The sequence below is a fragment of the Talpa europaea genome, assembly GCF_964194135.1.
Source record: "Talpa europaea genome assembly, chromosome: 5".
NCBI lineage: Eukaryota > Metazoa > Chordata > Mammalia > Eulipotyphla > Talpidae > Talpa > Talpa europaea.
The window spans coordinates 43,725,250-43,739,969 of NC_140071.1; the positions used below are offsets into that span (position 1 = coordinate 43,725,250).

At 37.1% G+C, this 14,720-nt stretch overlaps 1 protein-coding gene across 1 annotated transcript; it reads right to left on the reverse strand.

Annotated features, from left to right (window-relative positions):
* Positions 1–1,229: 1,229 nt before the first annotated feature.
* Positions 1,230–12,372, reverse strand: LOC311170514 (V-type proton ATPase subunit S1-like protein; the record flags this gene model as incomplete). Its single annotated transcript, XM_084232928.1, has 5 exons — positions 1,230–1,569; positions 5,482–5,722; positions 8,082–8,132; positions 11,188–11,423; positions 12,322–12,372. 5 exons carry the CDS (start codon positions 12,370–12,372, stop codon positions 1,267–1,269), a joined length of 882 nt encoding a protein of 293 aa, XP_084089054.1. The 3' UTR covers positions 1,230–1,266.
* Positions 12,373–14,720: the final 2,348 nt, after the last annotated feature.

Consider the following 14,720-nt stretch of genomic DNA (forward strand, 5'->3'; position numbering starts at 1 on the left):
ACAGAAAGAAATTCACTACAGAGTATTAAGAGTTTACAGAATTTTGAAAGGGCCAAACCTATAATCATAGCCAAAATAATGAATTCAGAAGAAATGCCCAACATGAGACCATTCTATCAGAAATCCCACTGTCAGTGTCATTTCCTATTTGAGTCCCACCTGAGATGGAACTACATTGTAGTCCCAATACCACAGTTGCCCAGAAGATCCAATTTCCCTGCACATGACCTCCCGTCCCACATAGTCCCCATCTGCTATCTAGGTTGTGTAGAAGGGTATCTTCTCAGTAGAACCAAGGTCATATGAGGAAACTTGGTTAAAGAAATGCCAAGCACTTTTTACTCATAAGTCTCTTTAACACAGAGGACATATTAGAGACGCTTTAATGAGGATCTTCCAAAAAAAAAAAATGACAAGGATTATGGGGAAATTTATATGGAAGAAAGGGATGGCAAAATTAGTGGTGCTTCCAGAATTTCCATCAAAGAGGAGTTTCAGGGACACTATCTCATTGCGAGGGGAATTAGTGAATCTGTCTTAAAACTGAGCAAGTACACTGCTCTTATTTAGATTAGTTGTTATTTCATGTGGTACTTCAGGGAGCTAATGGCAGTCTAAGGCAGACAAATGAGACCAATTTTGGGACCACAACTAGACAAGAGAAGTAAGATACTGCCAAGACTATTACCCTGACATCACAGGCTGAAATGGACTGCCTCTGGACAGCAAGTAACAAGAAAGTCCTTAAATAAAGAGTTGTATCATATTAACAGGAGTCTTCCCATAAGAGTTCAATGAAGAATCAAAGAGTATTTTTTTAAAACAAAGCTGAGACATAATTTCTGAAAAATGTAAATTATGTCACAAAATTTTTTTGATTCTGAACTTCCAGATAACCATGGATTTATTTCTTTTTACATTTACCAAACTGGCACAGGCAAGGCAAAGCAAGTACATTTTCTTTCCTTCTCTTATATTACAGTTTTGTGTTTGTTTGGTCTCCCTAACATAAAACATCCCTTTACTCTCAAGGTCGCTTTGAGGCAACAACTGTGATTATCTCTGTGGAATTTCTGAAACACCTTTTTTATTGCCCCAATTCTGAGTAAGCCAGTGGATGCTTCAAAAGCAATTTATCATGTGTTTCCTTTTTCTTTTTTTCAATCAAATCTTTGATTAAAATGGCATTTATCATAAGTCAAATGGCATAGAACAGAAGCAGCTTCTTTCAGGGCCCACTGTGGACTTACTGTGGGAAAGGGGCTGCTAAACATAAATTTTGCAGATCTGTTGGTTTCTCAGTTCATAGCATTCAACACCCTGACTCCTCAGCAGCTCCTTCTCTTCAGCTGCATCTTGAGCTTTCAACTGGGGGAAGTGGACTGGAGAGCCAATGAAATTGTAGTGCCGGTCCAGATAACGCAGGTAGATGAGCATGTGCAGGGCATAGGCAAGAACCAGCAGCAGGATCAGGGACATTGCCAGGCCAATCAGAATGGCTGGCGAGAAGGAAGACGCACAGTCTCGGGCATTGGCAAATTGTCCTCCATTGATGGTAAAGCCTTGGATCTGTCGGGGAAAACAAAGTGCTGAAAAAGCTGAAGTGACATCTCCATTCTGTCTTAAGAACTTCCCAGTTGGGCTGGGGGTTCTGCATCTCTACTTAGCCAACTATTTTAAGATACTTAGCCATATTTAAACATATAATTTATACACATGATCTAACAAGTGTGAGTGTGTTTAAGGAGACAGTGAAATTTAATTTGACTTAAGTTTAGAAACCCCAGGATGTATGGTTGTCATAATTAAGACGCTCATGAAATTCAAGTCTCAAATAAAACCTTTTTGAATATGATCTTTTGGAATATTCTAGTTCATCTGAAACTACAACTGATGTGGTTATCTCTAAAAGTTAATTTTATACTCAATACTCATACTCAATTTTATAAGTGTTAGTATAAATTTTACAGAGAAATTTATGTTTCGTTCCTCTGCTCTGATTCTGTTGACAGGAGTAAGACAGAGTCTTTTACAGGAAGATATCATGATTTCCAATGAAGTCAAATATGGATAATAATAGCTAACACTTACTGAAAATATTTTTATGTACCAGATACTCTCTTATTTAATACTCACAAGTGTCTGTAAATTACTATTTTATCACTCTTATGAATAAAGAAACAAAGGCACAGAAAAGCTGAGTAATTTGCCAATCATCACACAGCATTAGATGTAGTGAAGCTATAATCAAACCCAGGCTGAGTCTGGCTTCAGAGTCACTTTTCCGTTTATGACTCCATAACTCTTGGCGTGTTCTGTTTCTTCCTTCTCTCATCACTACCTCTTCATCAGTTGTACATTACAGACTTGGTACTGTTTTTGGGAAAGCTATGCCAGTCCCTCCTTGACTTCTGCCCAGAGTACAGAAAGAAATACTTTCTCATTGGTGCAAATGAAGTGATTTAATTACTTGGAATTAGGAGAGCTTAAAATTAACAACTGACCCCAATATCTGAATATTATCAAAATGAAAGAAGCAGGTCTAACAGAGCAGCTGTTCTAAAAAGAGAGTAAGCATTACTGGAATGCAGTCCCTTTAGCTGGCTTTTAGGATATAAACCTAGCAAGCATCACCTCACCCAGTCACCTATTTGGTTTTAATCAGAAAATTGAATCCATGAGTGTTTTATTGAGAACTTATTTTAATGACTTTAGTGCATTTAAGCATTTTTCCCTGTGAAAATGATTGTAGCCACCCACCATGCCACAGCCCTTTAGGGCCTTATTCACTCAATTGTCTGTGCTTTAGAATGAATTAAAATAGCTTCTAAAGAAGACTCCTGGCCTGGCTTCCAGGATTCTTGATCCGGTCCCTCGGTGAAAGGACAAATCACCCTTCTCTTTGCCAAGTGCCTGAGGAGTCAAGCACCTCTTTGAGCAAAGATGGCCTCACATGATGCTGCAACTCCAAGCAAAGCGAACATCCTCATGTTTACTCAGTTAGTAGCAGGACATGTTTGAGAACCATGTGCACAATGCCCGGAGGACATACTGCCTGTCCACCTTCTGATGAGCGGTTACAAACACACTATATCTAAACCATAGGGAAGTTTTGTTTGGCCCAATATTCGAACATCCTGAAAATTTCCAGTTAAGAATTCAGATTTCCAACTTCTACTGAAAAGTCAGAAGCTCCAGCATCACTGGGGTTATATTCCTACAAAGTGAAAATTAGCTAGAGTTGAATAAAAAATGCTTGTGATGCAGTTACCCTTGACCACAGACTCCAGATGGCCTACTCAAGGCATGTGACCATTACTGAAGGTTTTGGAGTTTGTCATGCTTGCCACAGTTCTCTATACTCTGGTCCTAGAAAGAGCCAGATCAGCAGAATGCAACCTTTTGTATACATCCTTTGACCACACTATGACCACCGCCGCCACCTCTGCCCTGGACTGGGCTTGCATTCTGCCGTCTGCTTACATTCAGGGGGTTTTAACAAGGCCCATCTCTGCATTTCCTGTGAGGATGCTGGTGAGGTTGGTGGCACATATTGCCCAGCACCAGGAATGGATGTGCTCCTCATAAACATATTTTCAGTCGTCCAATGGACCGCATGAACATATAAGTGAATGATTCTTATGCTGGCTGCTCCACACCTTCACTGCCTAAACTTCACTGTGCCCCCTCCGGTCAGGGCAGATACAGATGTCTCATAGTTTGTGTACTGACCTCACCAATCGCTCTGATTGATCTTTTATTTCTTTGTTTTTCTTCTCTCCCGTGTTTTTGTTTTATATATTTCTTATTCTAAAGTAGACATAACAGGCATGGCAGACCTCTCCTGCCTCACCCGCTGCTTCCCTCAGCAGTGACTTTGATCCGTCTGCCTGTTCTGCTCTCTGCTGCTGTCTCTGGTGAATCCTCTCACCCTCCTGTACCTCTGGCCTGTACCCCCGTTCTTGTATAAATAAATAAATCTAAAAATAAAATAAAGTAGACATAACATAAAACCTACCAGCCTAACCATTTCATGTGTACAGTTCAGTGGCATTAAGCGCATTCACAGAATTGTACAACTACCTTCATCACTCATCCATCTCCAGAAGTCTGTTCACCTTGCAAAACTGATACTCTGTTACAGTTTAACTTGAATTCAACTGGAATTCCCATTTCCCTCTGCTTCCAGCCCCTAGATACCTCCATTCTACTTTCAATCTCCAAGTTTGACATTCTTGTTTCCTCACTAAGTGGAATCATACAAATGTTTGTCCTTCAGTGGCTGGTTTATTTCACTCAGCTTAATATCCTCAAGGTAACTCATGTTGTCGCCTGTACTTGAATTTCTTTCCTCTTTAGATATTAATTTATTCTTCATGAGACATCAAGTTGTTTCCACATTTTGGCTATTTTGATGAATGCTGCTATGACCATGGGTATACAATTATTTTAGGCATATAACTAGAAGCAGAATTGCTGAATTACATGGTAATTCTATGTTTAATTTTTGAAGAATCACTATACCAAGTAGCTGAAAAGTAATTTGAAGTCAGATCTGTTGGACTCTAAAATGTAAGCTCCTTCACAATACCAAATTACCTCTCAAAAACACCATACCTTTCCAAATTTGGAAGTGGGTGGTAAGAGGGATTATATATATATATATATATATATATATATATATATATATATATCATGTGTGTGTATATGTATATTTATATATATGGATTTCTGTTTATATGTAGAAAAGGTTGTCAAGTGCCTATAAAAGGGATGTGCAAAACCCTTGGAAATGCAGAACCTCTGGAATGGAATATCCACTGTTACTCAGTGAGTCAGAAGAACAAGTGAAGCTTCTCTCACAGGTGAACAGGACAGAGGTACTTGACAGATGTCTCTCAGCCTAAGATTCTGGTGGTGACAAGGAACCTCTTATGACCCCATGCCTTTCCCCAAATACTTTCAAGAGGATCTTAGGGATATTTTTGACCCCCTGGCTGACAGTTCTATTCCTACACTAACTGCCAAAGCTGTCAGTCACGCTACAGAGGTTCATCTTATCTGCCCTGATAGGATCACAGCTCTATTCCCTGAAGGAAATAAAATAATTGTCTGGCAACTCCTCTCCCTGGAAGGGCCTCTCACTCCAGGAAGTGTCAGTCACTGGACTTCATGCCACAGCTTTATTCTGGTTTACAGTGAAGCATTCCTTGCTGATAATTATTAGTGACTAGAAACACCTGAATGTAGAAGCAAGTCCTTGGGAAGGTTGGGAAGGGCCTGTGTAGGGAAAGGAAATATACTCTAGCCTCTTCCATTTCATACGTTAGAAGATAAAAATATACCAATATTATTTTGAAGGTTCTCACTCCTCTGTTTTCCTTAAACATCTTTGTTTCCATTTTAGGTGTTCTCAGACAAACACAGATTTCTTTAGCACCAAATATGCAGATGTGTAGCATATATGTTTTGGTTTATTACCTGGAAATCAACAAAAGTGACCTCCCACAGGCTTGACATTTCATCCACGTCGCTGGGCAACAAGGGGGCATTGTAGCGCTGCAGGCTGCTGACCCGCTGGCAGTGGTAGGAATAACTTGCAGGAGCATATATGCCAGTTGCATTAAAAGTTGCTTGGATTGAATTATTGAAAATAATCTCAACTTGATGCAAACTAAACCAGCTCTGGATGGCCAACTTGTTGTAATTGGTAAGAGTGAATCTGAAAATAATTATAAAACCGTATTACCCCCAAAGCATTTTCTAAATTGCTGACACAGGACTTCCTCTATGAGCAGTACAATCGCGCCCTCTCTTGTTGGGTAGTAGAACTAGTTGCAAGAGAGGCTTTTGGTTTTCTGGTTTATAACAGCAGTCCCCTGTTGGGGAGAATTAAGGCAAATGAGAGGGCAGCCCCCAAGAGTGAGCAAGATTCCTATAAAACGAAAAACACAAAAAGTTTGGCTTTCTTTTTGGCATTAACACTTTGATTATTGCAAAAAAAAAAAAGAGAAAAATTTAATTGGCCATCAATACAGAGTTAGCTAAATAAGTAATGGTCAGAATGAATAGTGACAGCTTTTACTATGTGTCAAGCACCCTTTCATGAATCTATGTGGATTTTACGTCACCCTCACTACTATACCATGAGATAGATGAGAAATGTAAGGTACAGAGTGGTTAAGTAAATAACTAGTGCAGGTTTATTTAAAGAGAAAGTATTGGAACTGGGCTTCAAACCCAATCTGACACTCTTACCCACTTTGGAATGAAATATTTTCAGTCACAAAAACACTATAATATACATACATCAAATTTTTTCTTTAAAAACAGGTAAAGTACATAAAAAATCTGGAAGGATAATCAAAATGTTAAAGTAATTACAAATGGTGATTGGATTGTGGGTGATTTTTATTTCCTCTTCTTTTTTAGCTAACTTTTTTTCTGATTTCAATAAACATATATTACCTTGTAGTTTGGGTTCTTATAGAAGCAGAGAGTGAGACAAAGTTATAAATATAAGATACCTTTTGGAAAGGTAATCCTAAGTCTATTTGAGAATTTTCTCACTCAAGATATGAAAGGTGGAAAGAAGAGAAATGATAGAGGCAGAGAAGGCAGTCAAAAGGGGCAAGGATCCACTCATCCCACCTCAGTGGGGATTCAGGTCACGAAGAACCTATTCCTACCCATGCCAGGGTAGAATGCTTAACTCTGAGTTATCTTACCTGAGGAGCAGGACACTGGGCTAGTTCTACCCTTCTATCAGCCTGTGGTTGAGGGCTACTGGGGTAGGGATGGGAGGCAGTGAGTCTCTCTGGCTAAAGAGAGCTTTTAGGCAAAGAAAATCTGGCAGTTGAAAGTTAAAAGGATGCACAATAGTTATCTCAAGTGGAAACACCAAAAAAACATCATCAGGATACTAACAGGATCTGCCACATACCTTTATCATCAGAAAACACAAAAGTAAAACTATTTTCCTTGGGGGGAAAGACGTGTTATTTAAATAAAAGACGTGTAATTTAAATAAAAAATATTCCCCATGTCTGTATCAAACAGATATGTGTATGTGTTTGGTCATTTTGTGGGATTCTATTTTCCTTACAAAGTCTTTCCAAAAGATGATGGCATATATTTGTAGAATAATGAAAAGCCAGTGTCCCATGATATGCAGGAAGTATTCTGAGGAAGAGCTTTCCAAGCTTAAATACTAGGTTAATCAAAGTTAGCAAGTGCAGCAATTTTAATGGCATCTTCACAGAAAAGCTAATATACAGGTTTACACTATGACTCTCCAGGAGGGTGATGTCTGCAGTCTCCCTCAAACACATCTGACCACAGAACCCCTTTTCTTAGGAATCTTATAAATGTTTTCACAATGCAAAAGTGTTCCAGAGAACACAGCTTAGGAAAAACTACTCTAGCACACCCTGCTGGTTTCCCAAGTAATGTCAAAGACACAGCTACCTATTTCACTAAAAGGTAGGTTCTATAGGAAGGAAAACATATTTTTATAAGAGAAAATAATGCAATGCCTTCAAATCACCCCATTCATCAGAGTACCTCTTAACTGGCTGGATAAATCACCATTGGCAGATGGAGCCTTCCATACTTAGACATAGAAAAGTACAGACAAGTGTTGCTTCTCTGCTAGGGAATTCAGCTAAAAGACATTTTCATTTTTATTAAATGGTAAGTGTGATTCATTTTCAGGAGTTACATGGAAAATAACTTTAAGTCAGGGTCTCAGCCCTTGAACCTCTAGACATATTAGATTTTTTTTTTTCCCTCAGAGGAAAAGGGTATCAGCGTCTCACATTCATGTATTCCTGTGCTCTCTGGGTGCCTAAATAAAGGAGAAAAAACTAAAGATGATTTGACAGAAATGAAAGAAAACATTACTATAGGCTCCCATCATAACACCACTGATTTTTCAGGGTGATTAGGTAGATGTGGCATTTTTGAGGCACAGTCATTAGCACATAGCAGGCCCTTGATATTTACATGTTGAATGAATAAATTAGATGGAGATTATCTGATATGCTGCTCCCCTGAGACTCCAAAATGGTAGCCATACCTACCTTATAGCTAGACCTTTAGCATTTTCAGCATCACCAAACTTCAGAAACAACCTAAGAAAACAGAAACACCACAGTCCATCAAAATAGAGAGCTTAGTTACCCATAAACTGGACTACAGTTAAACACGAAAGCATGGTGAGCCCATCCTAATCAGTCCTCATCTGATGGAGTAACCCAATAGCCTCCACACTTCTCACTTCCAAGAACTTTCTCTAGTTACCCTGGTGTTTATGAAAACTGAATATTTGCTCTGCCTGATTTCAACAAGGCAAACTGAACCATCATTCAGTGAGACTATTTTAAGTGCCAGGTACTGGACCATAATCTGGGAACACAAAGGAAAGGTACAATCTAGCAAGTCACTCAAAAGGGAGCTTCTTCTACTCTTCCAAGTGCCCTACCCTCCCATGTTCAGGACAGATTCTGAATTCTTCAGACTGTCATTGCTTAAATTCAAAATATACACAGATATATCCCAGATGCTGGGATTATGCTCTATTTGCAGGGCTTTCGCTATTTAAAAAGACTTCCGTAGCAAAACTGTCTGCCAACAATTTGCCTCTTCCTGAACATTTTTGTTTCCAAACACTAAAACATGGTCATCTTTTTCTAATCTGTGCTTTTGACCTTAAATGGTTATGTCTCTCTCGGGCTTGTTCTTTCAGCAACTCCCTTTCTGGTTCATGAGAACATAAGATTTTCATGCCAGATGAGCAAGGGCCTCTCACCAATCTATGTGATTCACTGAAATCAAGGTTACTGTTTTAGCACTGGGAAGATTCCTGCTCACCAGCCTGGGTGGGCCTGAGTAGGAGCCCAGAAGGTGGATGCTGAACATGCAGGACTTGCCCCAAGTAAAATTCTAGGGTGGTGACCAAGAAGAAAAAAGCCAGATCCCACCCACCACTAATGTGTGTATAACAACTCTTGAACAACTTGGAGGTGAGGAGTGCTGACCCCCTGCACTGTGGGAAACGCACATAATGCTTGACTCTCCTACAAACATAACTACTAATAGCCTGCTATTGACCAGAAGCGGGGCCAGTAACATAAACAGTCAATTAACACATATTTTGTACGCTATATGTATTATATAGCATATCCTTACAATAGATTAAATCAGAGAAAAGAAAATGTTATTAAGAAAATCATATGTGGGTCATGATTAAGATCTTCACCTCATCTTTATGATGAGTGGTTGAGGAGGAAGAAGGGTTGAAAAAATCCTTCTATGTGTGGAGCCTCACATTTCAAACCCTTCTTGATCAAGGGCCAATTCTATTGTGAAAACCAAAGCTAGGCCTCTTCTCCGGGGAACAACACAGTATTTTACTGTATTTATCACTACTATTGAAGATTAGTTAGGAAGCAAGTATGGACGATTAATTGGGAAGTCAGCACTTGATAAGTTCTCAAAGTTTTTATGCATACATTTCCTCTTTGATTTTCATTACGCTATGAGATAGGACAAGAGAGGTGGTAAAATGACATTGAAAAAGACATTTCAGACCCTAGCTCAATTAACACACAAGCTCTATAGCCTTGGTGAGTTTCCTAAGCTCGAAGAGCTTTGATTTCTTCATCCAAAACATAGGTGTTAACAGTACCTGTGATTCAGGGACTTACAGTTGTTTTGTGAGGAATAACAGTTACTGTGCTTGTGAAGTGCTCACACACCGCCTGGCGATGGGAAGTGCTCAAGGCCTGTTCATTAATAGACAGTCATCTCCATCTCACAGATGATGATTTTATAGCTCCTGTTTGTAAAGTCACTGAGCTAGAAGCCAGTGTCCCTAAGTCCTCAGGATCGTTGAAGTTTCTAAAGCCCAGCAAAAAGAGATAGTGTCCTAATCTTCCCCATAAAAACCCGAAAGCAAGGCTAAATGGAATCAAGGAGGGTCAGTCAGCCACTGACAGGCCAAATTATTCCCAGGCAATCTGCCTCTTTCAGCATAGCTGACCACAAATAAAGAAATCAATTAGAGTGTGAGGGGAAAATCAATGCCCTCAGAGTACTGGAGTCTGCAGGTTCTACTGCTAAAAAAATCTAAACAAGGGAGGATGCTTATGCTTATAATTCCCTAATTCCATAATAAGAGATAGTCATACTGAATAGCAAGATATTTAGTTAGACTTGTAACACAAATTGTAACAGTGTATTAATACAACCTATCTTTATATATCATCAAGAATCTTTAAATGTAAAGTTCAGGAATAAAAAAGTGTTTCCAATGTATATAAAATATATAAAGGAATACACACACAAACATATAGCATGTTGCAGTTTATACAAAGCATCCTGCCCATCTAAAACAGGTCAGAACAAAACAGAATTATCTTCTCAGAGCATCCATTATACCAGCAAATGTTGAAAGCAAGGAAGTTTATAGAAAGCAAGTGGGACATGCCAGACTTCTTCCCTCTGGACCAAAACAAACACAAGCAAAAAATGCTTGGATGACTGAAGAACAGAGAAAGGCACTGGCAATGGATTTTCTCATCAAAGGGATATTTGTTTAATCTGCTTATCTCAAATCAAAACTAATTATTTCTAATCATTTTGAAACCTCCTAAACAATTCTCTGAATACTGTCCACTGAAAAGCTCCCTTGCGCATTTGCAAAGAGCCAATGTTACACATCTTTATAATATGCCTTAGACTCAAACATCAGCCCTGGCCAGAGTCAGCATGCTTTTGCACCCTCCGGGATATCAATGTGTCTGTTCAGTGACATGGACTCTCCTCCCTGGTGGGATAAAGTAGTTTGCCACCTCACACTGGAAATTCATGCCAAGCCAGGAATCCTTTTTTCTCTTTTAGAATGAATTTAGTAGCCTTCATTTTCCAGAACTGTGATTTTATATAATAATAATAATGTCATAGTTAAAGGATTCAAAAGAAAACTGCTGGGAAAAAATACATATTTTTAAAAACTACTTTCTGATTCGTTCTATTATGTTAGAGAATAAATATTTCCTCAGAAGTATGTATCAGGGTCATGCAAAGGAACCTACTTTTTTTTTTTTCTAAACTGACCAAAAACCAGACCTCCAGTTAACAGACTATGTTATGATAAGGCTTTCCTCAGGTGAGTGGTCAACTTACGTGGCACTTTCTTCACTGCACTGTGAGTTGCCAGCATCCACTGTGGCCTTCTGGCCAAAAGCTTCTTCTGTTAGGTCCAGCTGGGTCTGATTCTTAAATTTAATTGTTATTCTTTTTGCCCAGAAGAGAATACAGGGAATTCCATCAATGGAGACATTAACTGGGCTATGATAGCTGAATGCATTCCAAGATTCCTTTTCTAAATGTCTTTGTCTGTTCAGACTGTAGTTGAAAGCCTAATTAATCAAATAACAAATTTAAAACATGAACTTGTTTTCACGGTCTAAAAGGTTTCTAGCAAGTAAAAGGTGTTATTCATAACCCACTGCAATTCTGATCTGTCTAGTTCCATAATCCACACTATTGTGGGACAAAGGAGATGTTTGGGCCAGACTGAAACAGGCTTAAAATGACAGGAAGGGGTGGGGGAAGGAAAAAAAAAATGACAGGAATACCTGAAAGGTACATTGACCCAGTCCCACAACACCAAAAATGTGAAAAACAAACAAATAAAAACTTTGCAAATAATAATATTAGCAACATAGACTTTTAAAAAGTCACCTTAGTGAGAGAGGTGGCGGTGGGTGGGGGGGGAAATGAATAGTTGGAACACAGCAGATTTTTAGGGCCATGAAACTATCACTTTGCATGATACTATAATGGTGGCTATATATACATTTGTTAAAACCCATAAAATGTATAACACAAAGAATGAGCCCTAATAAACTGTAGACTTTAGTTAACAATGAGGAACCAATAAAGGCTCATCAACTGTAACAAATATATTACTCCTTATGCAAGATATTAAACACAGGGAAAATTGGAGAGGGAGAGGTACTGAGAAGGTATATGGGAACTTTCTGTACTTTTTTTGCACAAATTTTTCTCTAAAGTTAAACAATTCAAGCTAAATAAACAAAATCTTGCTTAACTGTCATGGCTAAAAGACTACCGTAATATGGAGCAACAGTTAACATCATTCCCTTATTCTTTGTTAAAATTCAGTATTTTTTAATAATTATGATATTGACGATAGGGTTCGTAGATAGATTTTACCAGATTAAATAATATCCCTTTTTTTAAAAAAGTAAAAAAAGTTTTTAGATGAGATCTAGTCTCATAACAAATCCATACCTGTGTGACCTGTGTGACTGGTTTTGTCGTGAAGTTCTGAATTGGTTTCATATCATCATTATTTTCTTGATCTGTTAAGTAAATAATGATATAATAAATGCCACTGATTTATTAATGTAGTGTCATGACAATGAAGCTAACCACAGTGAAATATAAAAGGCTTGAGCTTCTTCAGACTCATAATCTAGAAACACACTCGTGTTAGATATTTTCACGGGAGACTCCTAGCACAAGCACCAGTGCGCAGGGAAGCCCATCACTGACAAAACCCTCTTTAAATGCTTGCCCCCTCCCCACCCACAGGAATCATGAGGGCAATTACAAGTCTTACCACTGTTTATAACCACTTCTTTATTTGAAGATGTTCGAGAGAAAAAACTAGGGAAAAAAACAGAAAAGTAAAACAAGATGCTGAATGTATCTATAATTCAGATTTTATGTGAAGTCAAGGAAGATATTTTAGTATATTACATCTCAATAGAGGAGCAGAAACTTAGTCTGTAATAACTATGTTTTTATAGTGATGTTAAAAGTAATGTTTTCTTCAAGAAATTAAGGAATGCAAAGAATTTAAAGAAAAAAAATTTAATCAACCCTAATCTTTATTTATTGAATAATATTACTGAGCGCCCATGATGTGCAAAGCAGTTGCTAGACACTGAGTTTTAATAACAAATAAGCAAATAATAAACCAAATAATAAAATATTTACAATGAAATTTTATACTATACTATATTTTTAAAATATTAAAGTCAAAATATTCCACACTTTTTATTAAAAAAGATAGACTCGATTGGCAAAAACTTATTTCTGAAAATTGTAATATAAATTATGATGTATTTTTCAAGTACTTCATGTTATACACACACACAAAGGGATACACACAGGCATACCGAGGTGATTTACTTTTATAAATTTAAAGACAGATTTTTGCAAGCATCTTCTTTTGGAATTTAAAAACTGCTTCCGCTTAAAAATTATCAAAAATACTTTTCCATGGTATTATATACTGACATCATTTTAAATTCCATATGGTATTATGTCATGCAAATGTATCAACTTATTTGATCAGATTCCTATTAAGTATTTAATAAGTAATTAATAACAATTTATAAACACTACATGGAACATCACTGTGGATTGTCAGTTCACACCAATGAGCAGTTCCTTAAGTTAAATTTCTGGAAGTTAAATTGCTTAATTAGAAAACAGACACATCTTTCATCATGGAGTATTTTGAACATACACAAATATAAACAGAAAGATATAATAACCCCTGCCCCCAACTGTATCTATCAGCAGCTTTAGCAATTAACAAGTCACAACCAATCTTGTTTTACCCATAAGCTCAATCACTTCCCTCTCTGGTATTATTTTGAAAAAAAAAATCAGAAATTGGATACTACGTGCCTTTAATATAAAAGCATTTTTTTTTAAAAATAATGGCCCAAATACATCTATAAATTTTAATAATTCTTTAACATTAAATACATCATTGGTTAAATATCCAATTCTGTCATAAATGTCATAAAATATTTTATAGTTTATTGCATATTTTAAGCTTTTCATAATTTGTACTGAAGTATATGAGAATGCAGATGAAACTCCATACTGAGTGATTCCTATCAAAACCTTATTTATAACTATCATATAAAGGAACACTTTTATAATTAGAGAAATATATAGATATATCATGTTATGATATATATGCAATATATAATTTTAGATAAAGAATTACCAAATCTACATCATGGTAGAAAGTGCTTTAGAATTAATTACATGGAAACCAATTAGAAATTAAGTGCACCATTTTCTTTTTAATACAATCTCTATTACCAAATGAGAATTTCTGAGATGGCAGATTGATGGCTGTGATGTTCAGTAATTGCTATTAGTAAATCTATGCAAGCATGCAAACTATCCATTCATTTTTATCAACTTCACTGAGGAATAATTAATGTATTATAAACTGCATCTATTCAGTATGTATAATTCAATGAGTTTGGGCATATGTACACACCCATGACACACCACCACAATAAAGGCAGAACATTAATATATCTCACAATAGATTTGTGATGCATTTTTGCAGTGGAAAAATGTTCCCTTCACTCTCAGCCACAAATAACTACAGACTACTTTCTAGAAGTATAAATAAAATAATATAGCACATTCTTCAAGTATAAATAGAACCACATAGCATATTCTTTAGTGATTGATTTCTTTTAGTCTTAACATGACTGAAATTCACTGATGTTGTTATGTATATCAATGTTTTACTCCTCTATTCCTGAGAAATATTTCATTATATGGCTCTACCACATGTTGCCTATGTACCATTGACAGATATTTATAGTGTTTCCAGTTTGGGGTTACTACAAATAAAGATATGAGAATTG